Source organism: Cetorhinus maximus, chromosome 22 (assembly GCF_964194155.1).
Source record: "Cetorhinus maximus chromosome 22, sCetMax3.hap1.1, whole genome shotgun sequence".
Classification (NCBI taxonomy): domain Eukaryota; kingdom Metazoa; phylum Chordata; class Chondrichthyes; order Lamniformes; family Cetorhinidae; genus Cetorhinus; species Cetorhinus maximus.
In genome coordinates this window covers 76,268,684-76,287,345 of record NC_135900.1, presented here as the reverse complement: position 1 = coordinate 76,287,345, position 18,662 = coordinate 76,268,684, and the positions used below count along the sequence as shown (strand labels likewise).

The window sequence follows — 18,662 nt, the reverse complement described above, 5'->3', positions numbered from 1 at the left end:
CCCAGGGTGGAAGAGTCAATTACTAGGGGACATAGATTTAAGGTGAGAGGAGAAAACTTTAGAGGAGATGTGTGGGCAAGTTTTTTACTCAGAGGGTAGTGAGTGTCTGGAATTCACTGCCAGAGGAGGTGGTGGAAGCAGGTACGATAGTGGTGTTTAAGAGGAAGCTTGACAAATACATGAATAGGATGGGAATAGAGGGATACGGACCCCGGAAGTGCAAAATGTTTTAGTTGACGGGCAATATGATCGGCACAGGCTTGGAGGGCCGAAGGGCCTTTTCCTATGCTGTACTTTTCTTTGTTCTTTGTTCTATCTCCAGCCTCAGTTGAGGCCATAGTTTCAGTCTTCAGAACGCAGAAGGTAGTTCTTCCCTGGCAGCCTTCAAGGAGCTGCCTGTGCTGTTTTTAAACTGCCCACTGGGTCGCCAATGGACCCGGCACCCAACAGCCCATCGCAACCATTGGAAAGCCGCGTTTCATGCTGGGCGGGTGTTAATTGTCCAGACAGCATGAAATCGTGGTTGTGGGCTGATCGTGGGCAGAGGCCTGTTTTACAACTGGTCCCGGGCCTGCCAATTGCACCTGCCCGCCAAGGGTGGAATTCGGGCCTGTGGGTGTATCTGTGTGTGTGTGAGTGTGTGTGTGTCTCTATGTGTGGGTGTCTCTATGTGTGGGTGGGTGTCTCTGAGTGAGTGTGTGTCTGTGAGTGAGTGTGTGTGTGTGTGTGTGTGTGAGTGTGTGTGTGTGAGTGTGTGTGTGTCTCTATGTGTGAGTGTGTGTGTGTGAGTGAGTGTGTGTCTGTGAGTGAGTGTGTGTGTGTGAGTGTGTGTGTGTGAGTGAGTGTGTGTCTGTGAGTGAGTGTGTGTGTGTGAGTGTGTGTGTGTGAGTGAGTGTGTGTCTCTATGTGTGGGTGGGTGTCTCTGAGTGAGTGTGTGTCTGTGAGTGAGTGTGTGTGTGTGTGTGTGTGTGAGTGTGTGTGTGTGAGTGTGTGTGTGTCTCTATGTGTGAGTGTGTGTGTGTGAGTGAGTGTGTGTCTGTGAGTGAGTGTGTGTGTGTGAGTGTGTGTGTGTGAGTGAGTGTGTGTCTCTATGTGTGGGTGGGTGTCTCTGAGTGAGTGTGTGTCTGTGAGTGTGTGTGTGTGTGTGTGTGTGTCAGTGTGTTTGTGAGTGAGTGTGTGTCTGTGAGTGTCTGTGTGTCAGTGTGTTCTGTATGTGTGTGAGTGAGTGTCTGTATGTGTGGGTGTGTGTCTGTGAGTGAGTGTGTGTCTGTGTGTGTGTGTGTGTGTGTGTCAGTGTGTTTGTGAGTGAGTGTCTGTGAGTGAGTGTGTGTCTGTGTGTGTGTGTGTGTGTCAGTGTGTTTGTGAGTGAGTGTGTGTCTGTGAGTGAGTGTCTGTGTGTGTGTTTGTGAGTGAGTGTGTGTGTGTGTGTGTGTGAGTGAGTGAGTGTGTGTCTGTGAGTGAGTGTGTGTGTGTGTGTGTGTTTGTGAGTGAGTGAGTGTGTGTCTGTGAGTGAGTGTGTGTGTGTGTGAGTGTGTGTGTGTGTGAGTGAGTGAGTGTGTGTCTGTGAGTGAGTGTCTGTGTGTGTGTTTGTGAGTGAGTGTGTGTTTGTGAGTGAGTGTTTGTGTGTGTGTGTGTGTGTGTGACTGTGAGTGAGTGTGTGTGTGTGAGTGAGTGTGTGACTGTGAGTGAGTGTGTGTGTGTGTGTGTGTGTGTGTCAGTGTGTTTGTGAGTGAGTGTGTTTGTGAGTGAGTGTGTATCTGTGTGTGTGTGTGTGTCTCTATGTGTGTGAGTGTGTCTGTGAGTGAGTGTGTGTCTGTGAGTGAGTGTGTGTCTGTGAGTGAGCGTGTGCCTGTGTGTGTGTGTGTGTGTGCGTGTGTGAGTGAGCAAGCCTGGCATTTCTTAGCTATCTCTAATTGTTTTGAGAAAGTTGTGGTGGTGCTGCTGGTTTGGCAGAGTTGCTGTGTCGGCCATTTCACAGGGCAAATGTGAGTCAACCAGGTGGAACTGGAGTCACGTATAGGCCAGATGGGCAAGGGCAGGAGATGAAAATCAAAAGTGAACCAGCTGTATCCTTACAACAACCCAACAGCCCCATGATAACTTTTACTGAGGCCACTTTCTTATTTCCAGATTTTAAAACTAGCTTCAACCTCTCAAACTGCAACACGGGATTTAAACTCTCAGTTCTCTGGGATTATTGAACATAGGAACATAAGAATTAGGAGCAGGAGTAGGCTGTTCAGCCCCTCGATCATGCTGTACCAGTCGTTAAGGTCAAGGCTGATCTGATTGTGGCCTTAATTCCACTTCCCTGTCTGCCCCCCATAACCCTTGACTCCCTTGTCAACGAAAAATCTGCCTATCTCGGCCTTGAATATATTCAATGTCCCAGCCTTCACTGCTTTCTGGGAAAGAGAATTCCAAAGACGGACAACCCTCTCGAGTGAAGAAATTTCTCCTCATGTCCATCTTAAATAGAACATCCCTTATTTTTAAACTGTGCTCCCTAGTTGTAGATTTCCCCACAAGGGGAAATATCCTCTCATTGTCTAGCATGTCAAGTCCCCTCAGATTTTTAATGGGCAGAATTTTGCCCTTGGCGTGCCGGATTGGCGAGGGGTCTGGGAAGTCGAACGCCGCCCGTGATTGACAGCGCACCGCGATTTCACGCTGATGGGCCAGTTAAGACCCGCCCAGCGTGATACGTGAGTGGCAGTGCTGAGCGCTACCTGTGCGGGCGGGTGGAGGAGGACGAACTTTGCACATGCGTGCGAGAGAGAGCACTGAATAATCTCCCTGAGGCATGGAGCCGCTTCAGGGAGCTGAAGAGATATTTTAAAAATAATAAAGAGCAGAGAAATGTCATGAAACATGTCCCCTTATGTGACTCTGTCACATGAACAGGGACACATTTTCAATTTAAAAAATAAAGTTTTAATTTTATTTGCATTTGCTTTTGGAAACCTCATCCCGCCCGTGGATGAGGTTTCCAAAAAACTGTAAAGGCCGCTTGGCCTTTCGCCTGCCTGCCAACCATTAGGTTGAATGGAAAGTGAAAAATTAATGTCAATTGATAACTTAATGGCCTTAATAGGCCTTTTAATTGCCGGCAAGCCCGCCTGCCAACTGAACTATCGCTAGAGTGCGTGTTGACATCAACACGCTTTATTTAACGCTCTAGCGGGTTGGGCGTGCGCCCACCTGCCGCGCTAAAAATCCCGGCCTATGTTTCAATAAGATCACTTCTCATTCTTCTAAACTCCAATGGGTGTAGGCCCAAACTGGTCAACCTTTCCTCATAAAGACAACCTCTTCATCCCAGGAATCAGCCTGGTGAGCCTTCTCTGAACTGCTTCCAATGCAGGTATTAAGTAAGGAAACCAAAACTGCACACTGGTTCTGAACATAACCGTGTCCTCACCATATCACATTAACAATAACCTGGTGGAAACCAGGTGGCGTTTACAACAACAGGAAAACGCAGTCCGCCCGACAAAGAGTTGTTTCTTCTCCTCTTGTTTTGGATGTATCCTTCCCTCCCCGTCTTGTTGGGAAAATGAACCTTCCATCTACCCAGGACCTGCTCAATTCAAGGACATTCTCACCTGCTTTGTCTCTGAGAAGTGTGAGCAGGAGGCCCTGGCTTCACGTTTAGTCTGCGCTGAGTTTCTTAGTTTTAGCTGGAGCTGCAGTTGCCTTCAGTGCCAGTGGGATAGAAAGGAGATCATTCCCCACCCCGCCTTGGTCACTATCCAGTCACTACTGGCTGGAAAAGGTGAGTATTGAACAAGGACAGTTCGACAGCGATGCCCCCACTGTGGAACAGCCCGCTGATCCTGTGCAGGCTTGCGCACACGGAATGTCCACTGGGGTATAGATGTTGAGGTGTCGGGGCTCTCGCCTGCCAGCTGAAGAGTTGGCGAGAGACCCACGCTGCCCCTTTCCAGGAAGGCCCCGCTGAACGACATGCCAACAGGCAGTGCTGAGGCCAGCAGCGGGCCTTCCCCGGGAATCAGGACCCGGGGCGCAAGTCTCGCCGACCGAGGGCTGCTGGCCTCTGACTGGCCGGCAGCCCCTGTGCTCAGCAGCGCTGCTGGTGGGGGGGGGAGGCACCAGGGTCCCGGGATCACAGAGCGACCCGGGCCACAGGTAAATAATTGGGGGGAGGGGGAGGGGGAGTGGGTGAGGTGCCAGGGCTTTCGCAGGGGGGAGGGATGCAAGCGTTTTTGCAGCAGTGGCGGGGGAGGGGGATAAATCTCAGTGAGGCCCCCCTTCTCGATGTCCAGTCCTTCGATCAGGTGCTGAGTCTCTTTGGTCAAGGAACGCTTGCTCCCCACCCCATCCCTCCCATCCCCGCCCCACCTCGTCCCACCCCACCCCACCCCAACCCTCCCCACCCCACCCCTCCACACCCCACCCCTCCACACCCCACCTCGCCCCACCTCGCCCCACTTCACCCCACCCCACCCCTCCCCACCTCACCCCTCCCCACCCCACCTCGCCCCGCCCCACCTCGCCCCATCCCGCCCCACCCCACCCCAACCCTCCCCACCCCACCTCGCCCCGCCCCACCTCGCCCCACCTCGCCCCACCCCACCCCAACCCTCCCCACCCCACCCCTCCACACCCCACCTCGCCACGCCCCACCTCGCCCCACCTCGCCCCACTTCGCCCCACCTCGCCCCACCTCACCCCTCCCCACCCCACCCCACCCCACCCCACCCCTCCCCACCTCACCCCTCCCCACCCCACCCCACCCCGCCCCATCCCTCCCCACCCCACCTCGCCCCGCCCCACCTCGCCCCATCCCGCCCCACCCCACCCCAACCCTCCCCACCCCACCCCACCCCTCCCCACCTCACCCCACCCCACCCCAACCCTCCCCTCCCCACCCCACCTCGCCACGCCCCACCTCGCCCCACCTCGCCCCACCCCACCCCAACCCTCCCCACCCCACCCCTCCCCACCCCACCTCGCCACGCCCCACCTCGCCCCACCTCGCCCCACCTCGCCCCTCCCCACCCCACCCCACCCCGCCCCATTCCTCCCCACCCCACCTTGCCCCGCCCCCGCCCCCACCAGGGGTGACAAGCTGGCCGCACAGTTTTGGGCCAATATCAGCAGCGGCTGGATGAGGCCTTAAGTAGTCATTAATTGGCCACTTAAAGGTATCGATTGGCGGTGGGGCTGGAAGGTCGACAATAGGCCTTCCCACCTGGAACTTCATTCTGGGAGAGGTGAGAGGGTGGCAGGTACACCCCTCAGGCTGCCAAGCTTACCACCAGAGAGAGAGCACAAGATTCTGGCCATAATGTTGGGAGTCTACGTGTACACCAGCTAGTGTAAAGGAGGCCTTCTGGAGGGAAAGGAAATGTTGTCATTATAAGAAACTGTTTTGGGAGTGAATTTATCCCGGCCCGCGTAACTTTGGTGGAAGTTCAATGCCTGTTTATGTGAGTTTGTGATGTTTTCACTCAAGTCCCAGTCGTCCTGCATGAGAATACCCAGGAACCCACCCTGCTCACTACTTTGACTCAGCTAAAGTGGTTACCTTTCATCCAGGCACATCTTGTACTAGAAATATGGTCGGAGGAGATGGGAGGATGAATAAGAGACATTGACAGATAGAGAGAGAAAATATGAGAAAGAGAGTGACAGACAGAGAAAGAGAGAAAGCGGGAGGGAGGAGAAATTGAGGGAAGGAGCGAGATTGGGGGACAGGGTTTGAAAGAAAGAATGACAGACACAGAGGCAGACAGATATAGCGAGAAAAGTAAGAATGAGAGATGAGAGACATTGAGAGACGGGGAGACAAAGACAGAGCAAAAGAGAATGACAGTGAGAGGAAGAGAGAGAGAGAGAGAGAGAGAGAAGGCAGCTTTACAGTAATAGAGTGGGTGAGCTGAGCAGGTTGATGTGATGTGCAGTCTGTTGGCAAACGTACCTAACACTCCTGTTTTCTTCTCTCCCCTCAGGTGTGATAAACAGATGTATACCAATCAAATATCACTACTCCTCAGCAATCCTTCCGAAAAACCTTTCATACAACATCACTAAAACCATCCGGCAAGATGAGTGGCACTCCCTGCGTAAGTCTAGAATCTCTTTCTGGTAACCTCTCCCTGAAAGGGACCATATGATTCAATGGTAATACTGGGCAGTGGTTTCTGGCTATGGCATGTGATTATTCCTGAGGCTTGTTTGTACAAAGTCAATTTCTACAGGACATTAACTTGTCTGAAATTAATGCTGAGTGGCGGTGGTGGGTGGGAGTCCAGTTTGAAGAACGGGGATCAGTGAGTATAAGTTCAATGATCTCACCGTGCTGTGATGCTGTTATCTGGGGGGACATGGGGACTGTGCTATGCTGAGGTAAAGCAACATTCAATAATTTCAATAATTTCACCCAGTTGTTTGGTTGGAAGATGTTATAGTCTTTCTCAGTATTCTGCTGTACTGTTTGTAAACAATGTCACTCTTCACAAACACATGAGCTTCAAGCTGTAGGCTTACAACTTAACCTTTTACTGTCTACCTTTATATTCAGAATGTATTTTGTTTTAATCTGCTCACTCCGAATTTAAGCATGGTGATTACCTATGTAACATTTGCAATGATCCTAGAATATACTTAAAGCAATATTGCCATTATAGTAGATACTGGACTTGCCAGAGTAGAATACTGGTCTAGTGTGTTTAGAATGTTATCGTCTTGTCAATGACATTGTTAAGCTTTGTGAATGTCATGTTAATTACATTATTAAGTTTCAGAGAAACAGGGGATGGGTATTAATTAAGCACGTATAAATAGGGGATAGCTGGGACACTGGGTGTGTGGGAGGAGAGCTGTGAGACAACAAGTTAATAAACTCGACAAAAAAAGCTGTGTATCTTGGTTCCAGCTTCAGCAACTGGCTTGGATACTATTAACATGAAACGCACAACGGTCAGTCGTATTGTTGCAGGACTGTTTAATGTATTGGTCACAAAAGGCATGCCGAATCCAAAATACTACTGATTCATTGTTTCACATTGCTTCCAATTCCCCCACCGCTGAGAGCATTGTACCTCCTTATCCTACTACTGTTTCACAACTCCTGAGGGCTGGCCTCCAGGAATAGAAGGATGAATTTCTTCATGGTTCTGGGCATTGGGACTGTTGGGGATCTAGGCCAAAGACCATAGGCGGAGAGGGAGAGAGAGAGAGAGAGAGGGAGAGGGAGAAACAGACAGATGGGGGAGGTGGATGGAGTCAGAGACAGTGAGAGGGGATGTTGGTGACAGAGAGGGAGTCAGAGATAAAAGGCTGAGTCAGTGAGAGTCGGAGAGAGAGAAATCGACAGGATATACATCCTGTTGCACTGGCTATCTGCCTACAGGTCATTTAAAATGAACAGCTGAAATAAATAACTCAGGCTCAGTGTCCCATGTATTGTTTCTGAATGTGTATCTCAGCTGCATTTAAATGGACAAATACAGTAAATCCCAAATCCTGAGAGGTGACCAAATTTAGCACCACCAAAAAACCCATTTTTGTACCTAAGAAAACCACAAGTTTCTGCTGATGGCTCATTGCCACCTGGCAGGAGATGGGGAAAAGACTTACTTCTCACAGCACTTTTGTTTGGTTGTTAATAATTGGTTGGTTGGCTGGCCAATAAACTGCTTGTTTCTCATACTGAAGCCAGCATTATCCCTCTTACCTCAAGGCAGTATTCATATCTTCCATGAACTCCGAAGTGGCAGGCATGAGCCCCTGGCTAGTACCCATCACAGTCCCCAACGCTCACTGGAAAAGGAACATGCAGGAAACAGTGAGAGTATTAATCAAATTATCTTGCTGCTTTGGTGAATGTGATAGAGAGAATGTGAAATAATTGACATTTTAAAGGTTTAGGTTAGTGAGAACCTTCTATTTATCCTTCATGCAGCTTACTGCTACCAATATCGTGTTTGGAGTCACAAAGAGAAAGATACATTCACAATATCTTCTGAAAAATTCCAACATGAAAGATTAGTAGAATGTGATTACAGAATCTTATATGTTTCAATAAGACACCCCTCATTCTTCTAAACTCCAGTGAGTATAGACCCAACCTGCTCAACCTTTCCTCATAAGACAACCCCTTCAAACAAGGAATTAGCCTAGAAAACCTTCTCTGAACTGCTTTCAATAACAGTATATTCCTCCTTAAATAAGGAGAGCAAAACTGTACACAGTACTCTAGGTGTGGTCTCACCAATGCTCTGTACAGCTGTAGCAAGACTTCCCTACATTTACACTCCATCCCCTTTGCAATATAGGCTAACATTCCATTTGCCTTCCTAATTACTTGCTGCACCTGCATGCTAACCTTTTGTCATTCATGTGCAAGATCCCTCTGTACCCTAACGTTCTGCAGTCCCTCTCTCTTTAAATAATATTCTGCTTTTCTATTCCTCCCACCAAAGTAGACAACTGCACATTTTCCTACATTATATTCCATCTTCCAAATTTTTGCCCAATCACTTAACCTACCTACAACCCTTTCCTCCTCTCAACTTGCCTTCCTTCCTATATTTGCATCATCAGCAAAGTTGGCTACAACATACTGTATTCTTTTATCTGAGTCATTATATAGATTGTAAATAATGGAGAGCTCAGCACCGATTCCCTAGTAACAGTTTGCCAATTTGAAAATGACCCATTTATCCTGACACTCTGTTTCCTGCTGATTAGCCAATCCTCTATCCATGCTAATACATCATTCCCAATACCATGAGTTCTTATCTTTTATGTGGCACCTTATCAAATGCCTTTTGGAAATCCAAATACACTACATCTATTGATTCCCCTTTATCCATCCTGCTTATTACATCCCAAGGAACTCTAACAAATTTGTCAAACATGATTTCCCTTTCACAAAACCATGTTGATTCTGTTTGATTGTATGATGACTTTCCAAATGTCTTGCTATCACTTCCAAAATAACAGATTCCTGCATTTTCCAAAGACTAAGGTGCCCAGGACCTGGTGGCCACCATCCTAGGGTTTTAAAAGAAGAATCTGCAGAGATAATAGATGCATTGGTTGTAATCTTCCAAAATTCCCTAATTTCTGGAAAGGTCCCAGTGGATTCAAAATGCAACAACTCTATTCAAGAAAGGAGAGGAGCAGAAAGCAGGAAACGACAGGCCAGTTAGCCTTTCCAGAATTCAGGGAATTTTAGAAGATTACAACCAATGCATCCACTATCTTTGCAGCCAATTCTTTTATGACCCTAGAATGGAGGCCATCTGGTCCAGGGGGCGTTAGTCCTATTAGTTTTCCTAGTACTTTTTCTCTCGTGAGTGTGATTGTTTTAAGTTCCTGTACTATTCTCGGGATGTTTTTTGTGCCTTCCGCTGTGAAGACAGATAAAAAATACTTTTTCGAAGCCTCTGCCATTTCCTCGTTTCACATTATTAATTCTCCAGGCTCACCTTCTAAGGGATCTATGTTTACTTTACTACTCACTTCCTTTTTACTTGTAGAAGCTCTTAACTGCCTGTTTTAATATTTTTTGCTAGTTTACTTTCATACTCCAATTTCTCTCTTTTCTTTTAGGCTTTGCTGCTTTCTGAAATTTTCCCAATCATCTGGTCTACCACCAATCTTTGCAGCATTGTATGTCTTTTCTTTCAATTTGATACCATTCTTAACTTCCTTAGATAGCTATGGGTGGTACATCCTTCTTGTAAAGTCTTTTTTTTTCCTCAGTGTAATACATCGTTGTTGAGATTTTTAAAGTATCTCCTTAAATGTCTTCTACTGTTCATCTACCTATTAATCTATTTTCCCAGTGCACTGTAGCCAACTCCTGTCTTCATTCCTTTATAGTTGCCTTTATTTAGATTTAAGGCACTTGTTTTAGACCCAAGTTTCACACTTTCAAACTTAATATGAAATTCTATTTTGTTATGATTACTCTTGCCCACAGAATCCTTTATTATTTGATCATTAATTCATCCTGTCTCATTATACATTACCAGGTCTAAAATATACCATTCCCTGGTTTGTTCCAGCACAATTTGTTCTAAGAAACTGTACTGAATACAGTCTATGAACTCATCCCCAAGGCCACCTTTGTCAATTTGATTTGTCCAATCTACATGAAGATTAAAATCACCCACAATTATTACAGTTCATCTCTTACAAGCTCCCATTATTTCTTGGTTTACACTCTATCCTACAGTGTAGCTGCTGTTAGGTGGCCTATAAACTATTCCCACCAGTGACTTCTTTCCTTTGCTATTTCTTATCTCCACCCAAACTGATCCTATGGATGGAATCATCCCAGATTTGCACTAGGTGCGGTAGCGGGTGGAAAAAAGGCAGGTTTTTGCGCCGTATCATCTCAATCCTGCCTCATTAATCACACATTCCTGAGAAACATGCCATTTTGCTGGCAACCGGCCTCTGAGTCGCCCGTCGCACCATCACCTCGCTGTTTCCTCACACCGGGTGCCATATTTAAAGTGCAGCGGTGCACACACCTCTCAGTGCTTCCAACCCAGGAGGGCACCGATGAAGACATGGCCCCAAAAGTCAAGAAGAGTGCAACCCCTGGATTCAGTGATGCATCCCTGGAAGATCTTCTGGACATCGTTGGAGCCTGCCGCGATGTCCTCTACCCTCACCCTGGCAATAGAGGCCCATCAATGTCACCACTCCAACTTGGGAGACAGTGGCAGAGATGGTCAGTGCCAATGCTGCACGGAAGAGGTTCACCATCCAGTGCAGAAAGAGGATGAATGATCTCATCTGTGCTGCCAGGGTAAGGCAACCATCTCATCACTCTAAACTCACACACTCACAAGCCTAGCACACATCCACTTGCATCTCACTCACTGCCAGCTCAAAGGACATCACCACTCACTCTCTCACACAAACCTTCACATTTCCATCTGGCCTCATCTCCTCTGGAGACTGCCTCCTCAGCCCTCACCCTCTTGAGGCCACTTGCACAGATCAACATGTGCCCCCACACACACCCTGGGATACCTCCTTCCCCAGTACAGCCCTTGCCCTGCAGCCTCTCCCCTTGCCTGGGGCCACTTCACCCCCTTCCCCAAGCAAGCCATAGTCTCGCAGCCATTGAAAAGCCACCCCTGCCTTATAGTTGGTCTCATAAGTAGAGACCTGCCTGTGACCCTCTAAAAGTGATGTGGTGCTGCCTGCAAAGCCTGGTACTGATAACCATGAGTGTTGCCAGAAGCAAGGTAGGCAAACCAGCCTCAAAGTAATCATAACAAAATAGTTCAGAGTAAAGTGCAGCTCGCTAGGTGCACGTCGCTTATGTACAATTGTGAAACATGTCGGCGTGCTCAGATGATCCAGCATGTGGGGATGATTCGGGTGAGCTGGGCTTATAATGATTTACTGATGTATTACATTGATGTTCCCGACATCTGATGGCGGGAAACATGGTCCGCCATTGACGGCAGAGCGGACGATCGCAAACTAGTATCGCGATGTCGTGAAACCGATTTTTGGCCTTCTTGCCATACTGCCTGCTCATGCTGCCAAACACACTTGGCACCAGTGGGCACGGAAAATTCCACCCTATATTTTGATCTTCTGAACCAAGATCATTTCTCACTACTGTACTGATCTCATCCTTTATTAACATAGCTACCCCACCTCCTTTCCCTTCCTGTCCTTCCAAAATATCAAATATCCTTAAATATTCAGTTTCCAGCCTTGATCACTTTGCAGCCATGTCTCTGTAATGGCTATTATATCATACCCACTTACTTCTATTTGTGCTATCAATTCATCCATCTTCTTATGAATGCTGTGTGCATTCAGATGAAGAGCTTTTAATTCTGTCCTTTTACCATTTTTCTTTACTTTGACCATATTTGTTGGTGCACTCTTATGTTTACATGTGTGCTTGGTCCCTTCCTGTCATACTCTGTTGATCATTAAATGTATTGCTATCCTGCACTATTGCCTTGTTCTTTCTCTTAAACTTTCCAAATCTCCCTTCACGTGAGCCCTCCCCCCTCTCCCCATATTTAGTTTAAAGCCCTCTCTGCAGCCCTGGTTATATGCTGGTCCCAGCATAGTTCAAGTGAAGGCTGTCCCAACTCTTTCCCCAGTACTGGTGCCAGTGACCCATGAATCGAAACTTATTTCTCCCACACCAGTCTTTGATCCACTCATTCAACCCTCTCTGATCTTATTTACCCTGTGCCAATTTACTCATGGCTCAGGTAGCAATCCAGAGATTATTACCTTTGTGATTCTGCTTTTTAATTTAGCCCCTAGCTCCTCATACTCCCTCAGCAGAACCTCTTTCCTAGTCCTATCTATGATTTTGTCTGTCTTTGTATATTTTTCTAGCATCTTTGCGATGTTAAACTGAGGGCCCATTTGGCTATTCCAATGGTTCAGGCAGCTGGTAGAATATCCCATGGCACTGTTTGAAAAGCAGGGAATTCTCCCAGTGTCCTGGCCAACATTTATCCCACCAAAACCGGATTCACTTGTCAGTCACTGCATTTTCTGCACGTGTCACAAGGTCAATGTCTTTAGGCCCATCAGCTGTGACTCATGTTTTCCAGCTTTAATTGTGGCCTCCCTACGACCAAACTAAGGGAATAAAGATGGTGACGGGCATGATGTTGAAAGAAGTAGCCTATCAGCTTGTACTCAGTGATTAAATAATCCTTATTGACCCAGGATTAGTGCGAATTGCTGAGAACATCACCCACATTATCGAGCAGTGTTTGATTCCCAACAATAGTGAGTAGGAGAATAGTAATATCAACTTTGTTTATACTCTTTCATCAGCCCTAATTGCCCTTGAAAAGAGTGTCTTGCTAGACCATTTCAAAGGGTAGTTAAGAGTCAACCACATTGCTGTGGATCTGGAGTCACATGTAGGCCAGACCAGGTAAGGACAGCAGATTTCCTTCCCTAAAGGGCATCAGTGAACTAGATGGGTTTTAATGACAATCTGCAATGGTACCATGGTCACCATCACTGAGACTAGCTTTTCAATTCCAGATGTATTAATTGAATTTAAGTTCCACCAGCTGCTGTGGTGGGATTTGAACCTAGAGCATTAGCCTGGGTCTCTCGATTGCTAGTCCAGCGACATTTCCACTATGCCACTGCCTCTCCTGCAGTTTAAATCATGGCAGACAAGTGTTTTTGCCTGGATAAGGGATGGGGTCAACCCCCAAAAGGTCCCCAGTGTGAACTGGGGTTGTTGAGTGTGAGGGATGGGGAGAGTGCCACTACTGCCTCTAAAGCCTTTCTCCTTTTGTCCACTTTAATCTACCCTGCCAAAGCCAGAGAGTCACCTGCAATGGCTTCTCTTCCCATTCCCACACCCTTATCTCTAGTGCTTTCCCAAGGTTTATCCTTGATCCCCCTTTAATTTTTCACTCTTCGGCAACATCATCCAAAAACACCACAGTAGTTTTCACATGCACACTGATGACATCCAGTTCTACCTCACCACTACCTCACTCGAAAATTTCACTGTGTCCCTGTTGTCTCACTGTTTGTATAACAGCCAGGACCTGAATGGGTTCTTTGCTATACACCTGGATGGGTTTTGAACGAGTTAAAATCTTGCCTTGTCTTGGATGAGCAGAAATTTTGCTCCAGTTAAACATTGGTAAGACTGAAGCCATTGTCTTTGGCCTTGCCACAAACCCTGTATCAATACCCAACTGCTGACCTAGACAGTCTTTGCATCCTATTTGATCCTAAGCTGAGCTTCCAATCCTATATCTTCACCATCGCAAAGACCACCTACTTCTAATTCTGTAATATTGCCTTTCTCTGCCCTAGCCTCACTCCATCTGCAGCAGAAACTCTCATCCATCTCATTGTCACTCCAGGCAACAGCACCGCGTATCTATCCCAGTGTCCTAGCCAGTCTCCCACCTTTCACCCTGCATAAATTTGTGTCATCTAAAAATATGTTGCCGTACCCTATCTTGCACCAAATCCTGTTCACCCATCATCCTCTATGCTCACTTACTTACATTGGCAGCAACTCCCTGAATGTCTGAAATGTAAAATTCTCACCCTTGTGTTTCAATCCTTCCAGGGCGTTGTGTTATTAAGGCTGCAAAACCCTCACGGCCAGCTGACAGGAGAGACTTTCATCCTGTCAATCTGATGCCGGGTCCCAAAGGTCCAGTATCTAACCCACAGCACCAGCACCTTGCCACCCCTAATTCCAAAGCTGTTGTGAGCTTGAAGCAGTTACTATGACGAGGCCAGTACTCTGAGCAGACGAGCGATGACTCTGTTAACACCAATCACACACCATCTCTCTAGAAAGGTCACTTTTCATTTACTTGGTTTATTGGTTCTGTGCAGTTCATTGATTTTTCTGATTGAATTCTTTATGAGGAAAAATAAATGTGTGACCTGCGCTTGGTAGCACAAGCCAAGGACAGTATAATCCCAAACAAATCGAGGCAGCAGGATGGAGTGAAGTCTCAGGACGGGAGGACTTTGAAGGCTTCTGAATGAATGGAGCAACGCGGACACAAGAACATAAGAAATCGGAGCAGGAGTAGACCACATGGCTCATTGAGCTTGCTCCACCATTCAGTACGATCATGGCTGATCTTGGGATTCCCTGAGACCAAAAATCTGTCTATCCCAGCCTTAAATGTATTCAACAATGATGGAGCATCCATAACTCTCCGGGGTAGAGAATATCAAAGATTCACAACCCTTTGAGTGAAGTAATCTCAGTCCTTAATGATCGGCCCTTATCCTGAGTCTGTGCCCCTGTGTTTTAGATTCCCCGACCAGCGGAAACAATCTTTGTGTCCAGCCTATTAAACCCCTTCAGAATTTTGTAGAATTCAATGAGATTGCCTTTCATTCTTCTAAACTCCAGAGAATATAAGCCCAATTTAATCATCCTCTCATCATAGGACAACCCCCCCCCATCCCAGGGACCAGTTTATTGATTCTTCAGTGTACCGCCTCCAATGCAAGCACATCCTTTCCGAAATGTGGGGATCAGAACGGACAAGATGTTCCCAGCTTTGATCTCAGTCTGGACTTAGCCAAATTTCAGTTGGAGCCCAATAACTGGTCTCTGTCAGAAAGAGTTTAACAAATCAGCCAATGATTCTCACTCCTGCTGGCTAACTGTGATGTCAGCCATAACTCAATTGGTAGCACTCTTACCCCTGAGCAAGCAGGTCATGAGTTCGAATCCAACTCCAGAGACTTGAACACAAATTTCTTTAAAATTCATTCATGGGGATGTGGGCGTCACTGGCTAGGCCAGCATTTATTGCCCATCCCTAATTGTCCTTGTTCAGGGGCATTTAAGAGTCAATCACATTGCTGTGGGCCTGGGGTCACCTGTAGGCCAGACCAGGTAAGGACAGCAGATTTCCTTCCCCAAAGGTCATTAGCACAACAATCGACGATGGTTTCATGGTCATTATTAGACTTATAATTCCGGATTTTTTATTGAATTCAAATTCCAACACCTGCCATGGCAGGATTCGAACCCAGGTCCCTGCAGCATTACCCTGGGTGTTTGGATTACTAGTCCAGTGACAACACTACGCCATCGCCTGCCCTAATCCACGTTGACAATCCCAGTGTCGTACTGAGGGAGTGCAGCACTGTTGGAGGTGCTGTCTATCTATTAAACCAAAGCCTCTCTGCCCCCTCAGGCGAGCGTAAAAGATCCCATGGCCACTGTTTGAAGCAGCAAATTGGAGCAAGGGTGTTCTCCCCAGTTTCCTGGCCAGTATTTGCTTCTTAACCAACATTGCTAAAAGGGGTTATCGATTGCTTTCACGTTGCTGTTTGTGGGAGCTTGCAATGCGCACATTAGCTGCTGTGTTTCCTGAATTATAGAAGTGATTACACTTTATTCGGTATAAAATGCTTTTTTCCTTGACTTGAACTCAATACATCACAGCCCCATTGAGGCTATATGGAGCCCTGAAGATGGCCCTGCATTGTGTACACAGTTGAAGGCCTGTTTAAGATGGCTGGAGGTGGCTGTGGAGCCTCAGTCCAATGAGCAATCAGCATCTTCAGTGGAGAAAGGGAGGAATCTGGGGCCGATGAAAACAAATGGAGGCAGTACTTTGGAAGAGAAAGCCAGACAGTAAATATTTTTCACCTAGACGTCTAGTGGTTTTTAATTATTCCCATGAACAGCTCACCACTGACAGGTTGCAGAGATGAGGTGAGGCATTGCTTTTGTGTTCTGATAAAGGTGAAGCAAGGGAAGGAATTAGAAGTTGTCTGTTGATATTTGAAAGAATTTGGGTGCCTCCACTTGCAAAAAGCATTAAGTCGAGCTCTTTGATTTGGTGCACTATTGAGTTACCAGTGCTCTGGGAGGGGAGAACTGAACTGGCCTTACCAATGATGTTTCATTTCTGGTCTCTACATTGATTACTTAAAACACTGGATCCCTTAACAGGGCCAAAGCAGGAACTTTAAAAAGGAAATAATATTTACCAACAGGAGTAAGATCTTACCCAGACCAGCAGGAGTGGAGAAAGGTTCAATCCTACTCACATCACCTTCTCATTCAGAAGCAAATTGTTCTTTGCAGTACACTTTGTGGTTTTGAAGTGTTCTAGCCAGACTGGATATGTATGAGTGTGTGTATTTGTGACTTTGAGCTTGTGTGAGCATTTGTGACTGATTGCATGTGTGAGTGATTGTGACGGTGAATGTGGGTGTGTTTGAGGTGTTGACTGTGAGCGCATTTAAATCTATGTTTGTGCCAATGACTTTGGCTGAGGTTTGGCCTTTGAGTGTACGTGTGTTTGTGTGTGTGTGTGTGTCAGTTTTTGACTGTGAATGAGTGTGTTTGTGTGCTTATGGGGGTAGGGGATGTGGAAGGGTTTCGATATTGGTTTATTTGTCACAATATTAACTCAGTAAGAGGCCTCGATTTCAAGCAGCTTGTTTTTAAGCTACGTGACCTTTCCCTATCGCCAGGAACTGTGCTCTCATTAAATATTGAGTAAGCTCTCACAGCCCCCGAGGTGCAAGTGGAATCTAATTGCAGATTGAAGAATTTAATCCAGGATTGCCCTGTATCCTCAGGCGCTGTGGGTTCTCTCTCTCTCTCTCTCTCTGTCTCTATCTGTCCAGGGGTGCATGATGATATCCAACTGAACTGTTTCACTGTTCACCTTCCCTTTAAATTAGTGGGTTCTCGATTCTTTGTCAGGCAGAGATGGTTGAATGTCTGAACTATGAGTAAACGGAATCTGTTGGTGTGTTACTTGCAGGGTGTCAGCTGGTCAGGACTGCACCTATCAGTGGGTTCACTGCCCTGCGCTGGCAAGGGGTCAGCTTTTATTGGGGAAGAGGAGGGGGGGTTGGGGACAAGCTCATCACTGGCCAATTGTTCTTTTCTGCAGCTTGTGTGGTTAGTTCTACCTTCTTGCCTTGATCTAATAAGGGGTTTCGGAAACCTGTCACAATGGACCTTGCAGGTCCAGACTGCCTCGATTTCTAAAATTCTCACCCTTGTTTTCAAATTCCTCTATGGCCTCACCCCCTCCCCTATCTCTGTAATTTCCTCTAGCCCTCCGACCCTCTGAGATCACCGCTCCTCCAATTCTGCACTCTGTGTAGTATGATGCATTCAGCAATGTTCGGGCTCTTGTCCTTTAACCCAACCAAGCTAACTAAGATCCTTCTTTCATTCAAACCATGGATTGGGAATTGCTGTTGGCTCCATCGTCACCGTCACATCCAGGTAGTTCCTTCTGGCCAATCTCAGTCTCAATCCTGATCAAAACGTTGTGGCTTTGAGCTGTTACTGTCACCACAGCCACTGTTTTGGGATCAACAAAGTCAACAGAGATCAGTGATTGAACACAGGGCTTTTCCAGGTTGCATGACAGGGTTACATCGCACGGTGCACAGCTGTGAAAAAAAATAATAATTCTTTCAGAGAAAAATCCTGCGCCCTGTGTTAAATTTGTCCCACTTAGTTGTCAAATGGAGAATGATTTACCAGCCCAGGGTCACAGCATGAAAGAAAATGCTGCACACACATTGGCAGATGTGTGTTGCATCTGTCAGGCCACTTTACTGACTGGTTCATGGTTGTCAATATCTGCCAGCTGCTGCCACATCTGCCCATACCCTCAGCTGGTGGTTCTGCTGTTGCCTTTATGTTGATGCCAAGTCGGGGGCTTGCATCGATGTGAGAGGGGCAGGACCTGAGAATTCAAGAACAAGAGGTTTGCTGATCTCTCGGTTATGGTCTCACTGGTAACTGATCCTGGGCTGCCCTGAATTGCAGTCTGAAACTTTTCAGCTCCTTAATTTCCCTCAGAAATGTTCCCCAGGATCAGTGGTATTTGCCAGATCCCTGCAACAGTCAAGGCCACCAACTGCTTTAGACCACAGGGAGAATGGCAAATAACTAGAGGCAGATCCCACAGTATCTATTAGGTGTTGCTATTCTTCATGCATGATTCTACAAGTGTCGGCCATCTTCACTGATGAGTCATGGAACAGTGTGCTTCACAAAGCTACCCTTAAGTATCAGTGGTGGCTCAATGGTTAACACTCTTGCCTCTACGTCAAAAGATTTGTAGGTCCAAGAATCTACTCCAAACATTCAAGTGCAAAGTCCAGGCTGATCCTCCCAGTGTGGC

The 18,662-nt window shown here is 46.9% G+C and overlaps 1 protein-coding gene across 2 annotated transcripts in view; it reads left to right on the top strand.

The window, feature by feature from the left end:
• The window catches only part of LOC144696793 (transmembrane protein 178B-like), a 431,205-nt gene that overhangs the window by 43,457 nt on the left and 369,086 nt on the right, over positions 1–18,662 (top strand). The window contains exon 2 of one of the 2 annotated variants that reach the window (XR_013580244.1): positions 5,976–6,199. Coding sequence is in view for 1 of the 2 variants with exons in the window: in XM_078568540.1 (XP_078424666.1) it covers positions 5,976–6,089 (114 nt within the window). In the remaining variant the exon portion in view is untranslated. The remainder of the gene's footprint in view (positions 1–5,975; positions 6,200–18,662) is intronic. The other variant, XM_078568540.1, reaches the window with a different exon arrangement.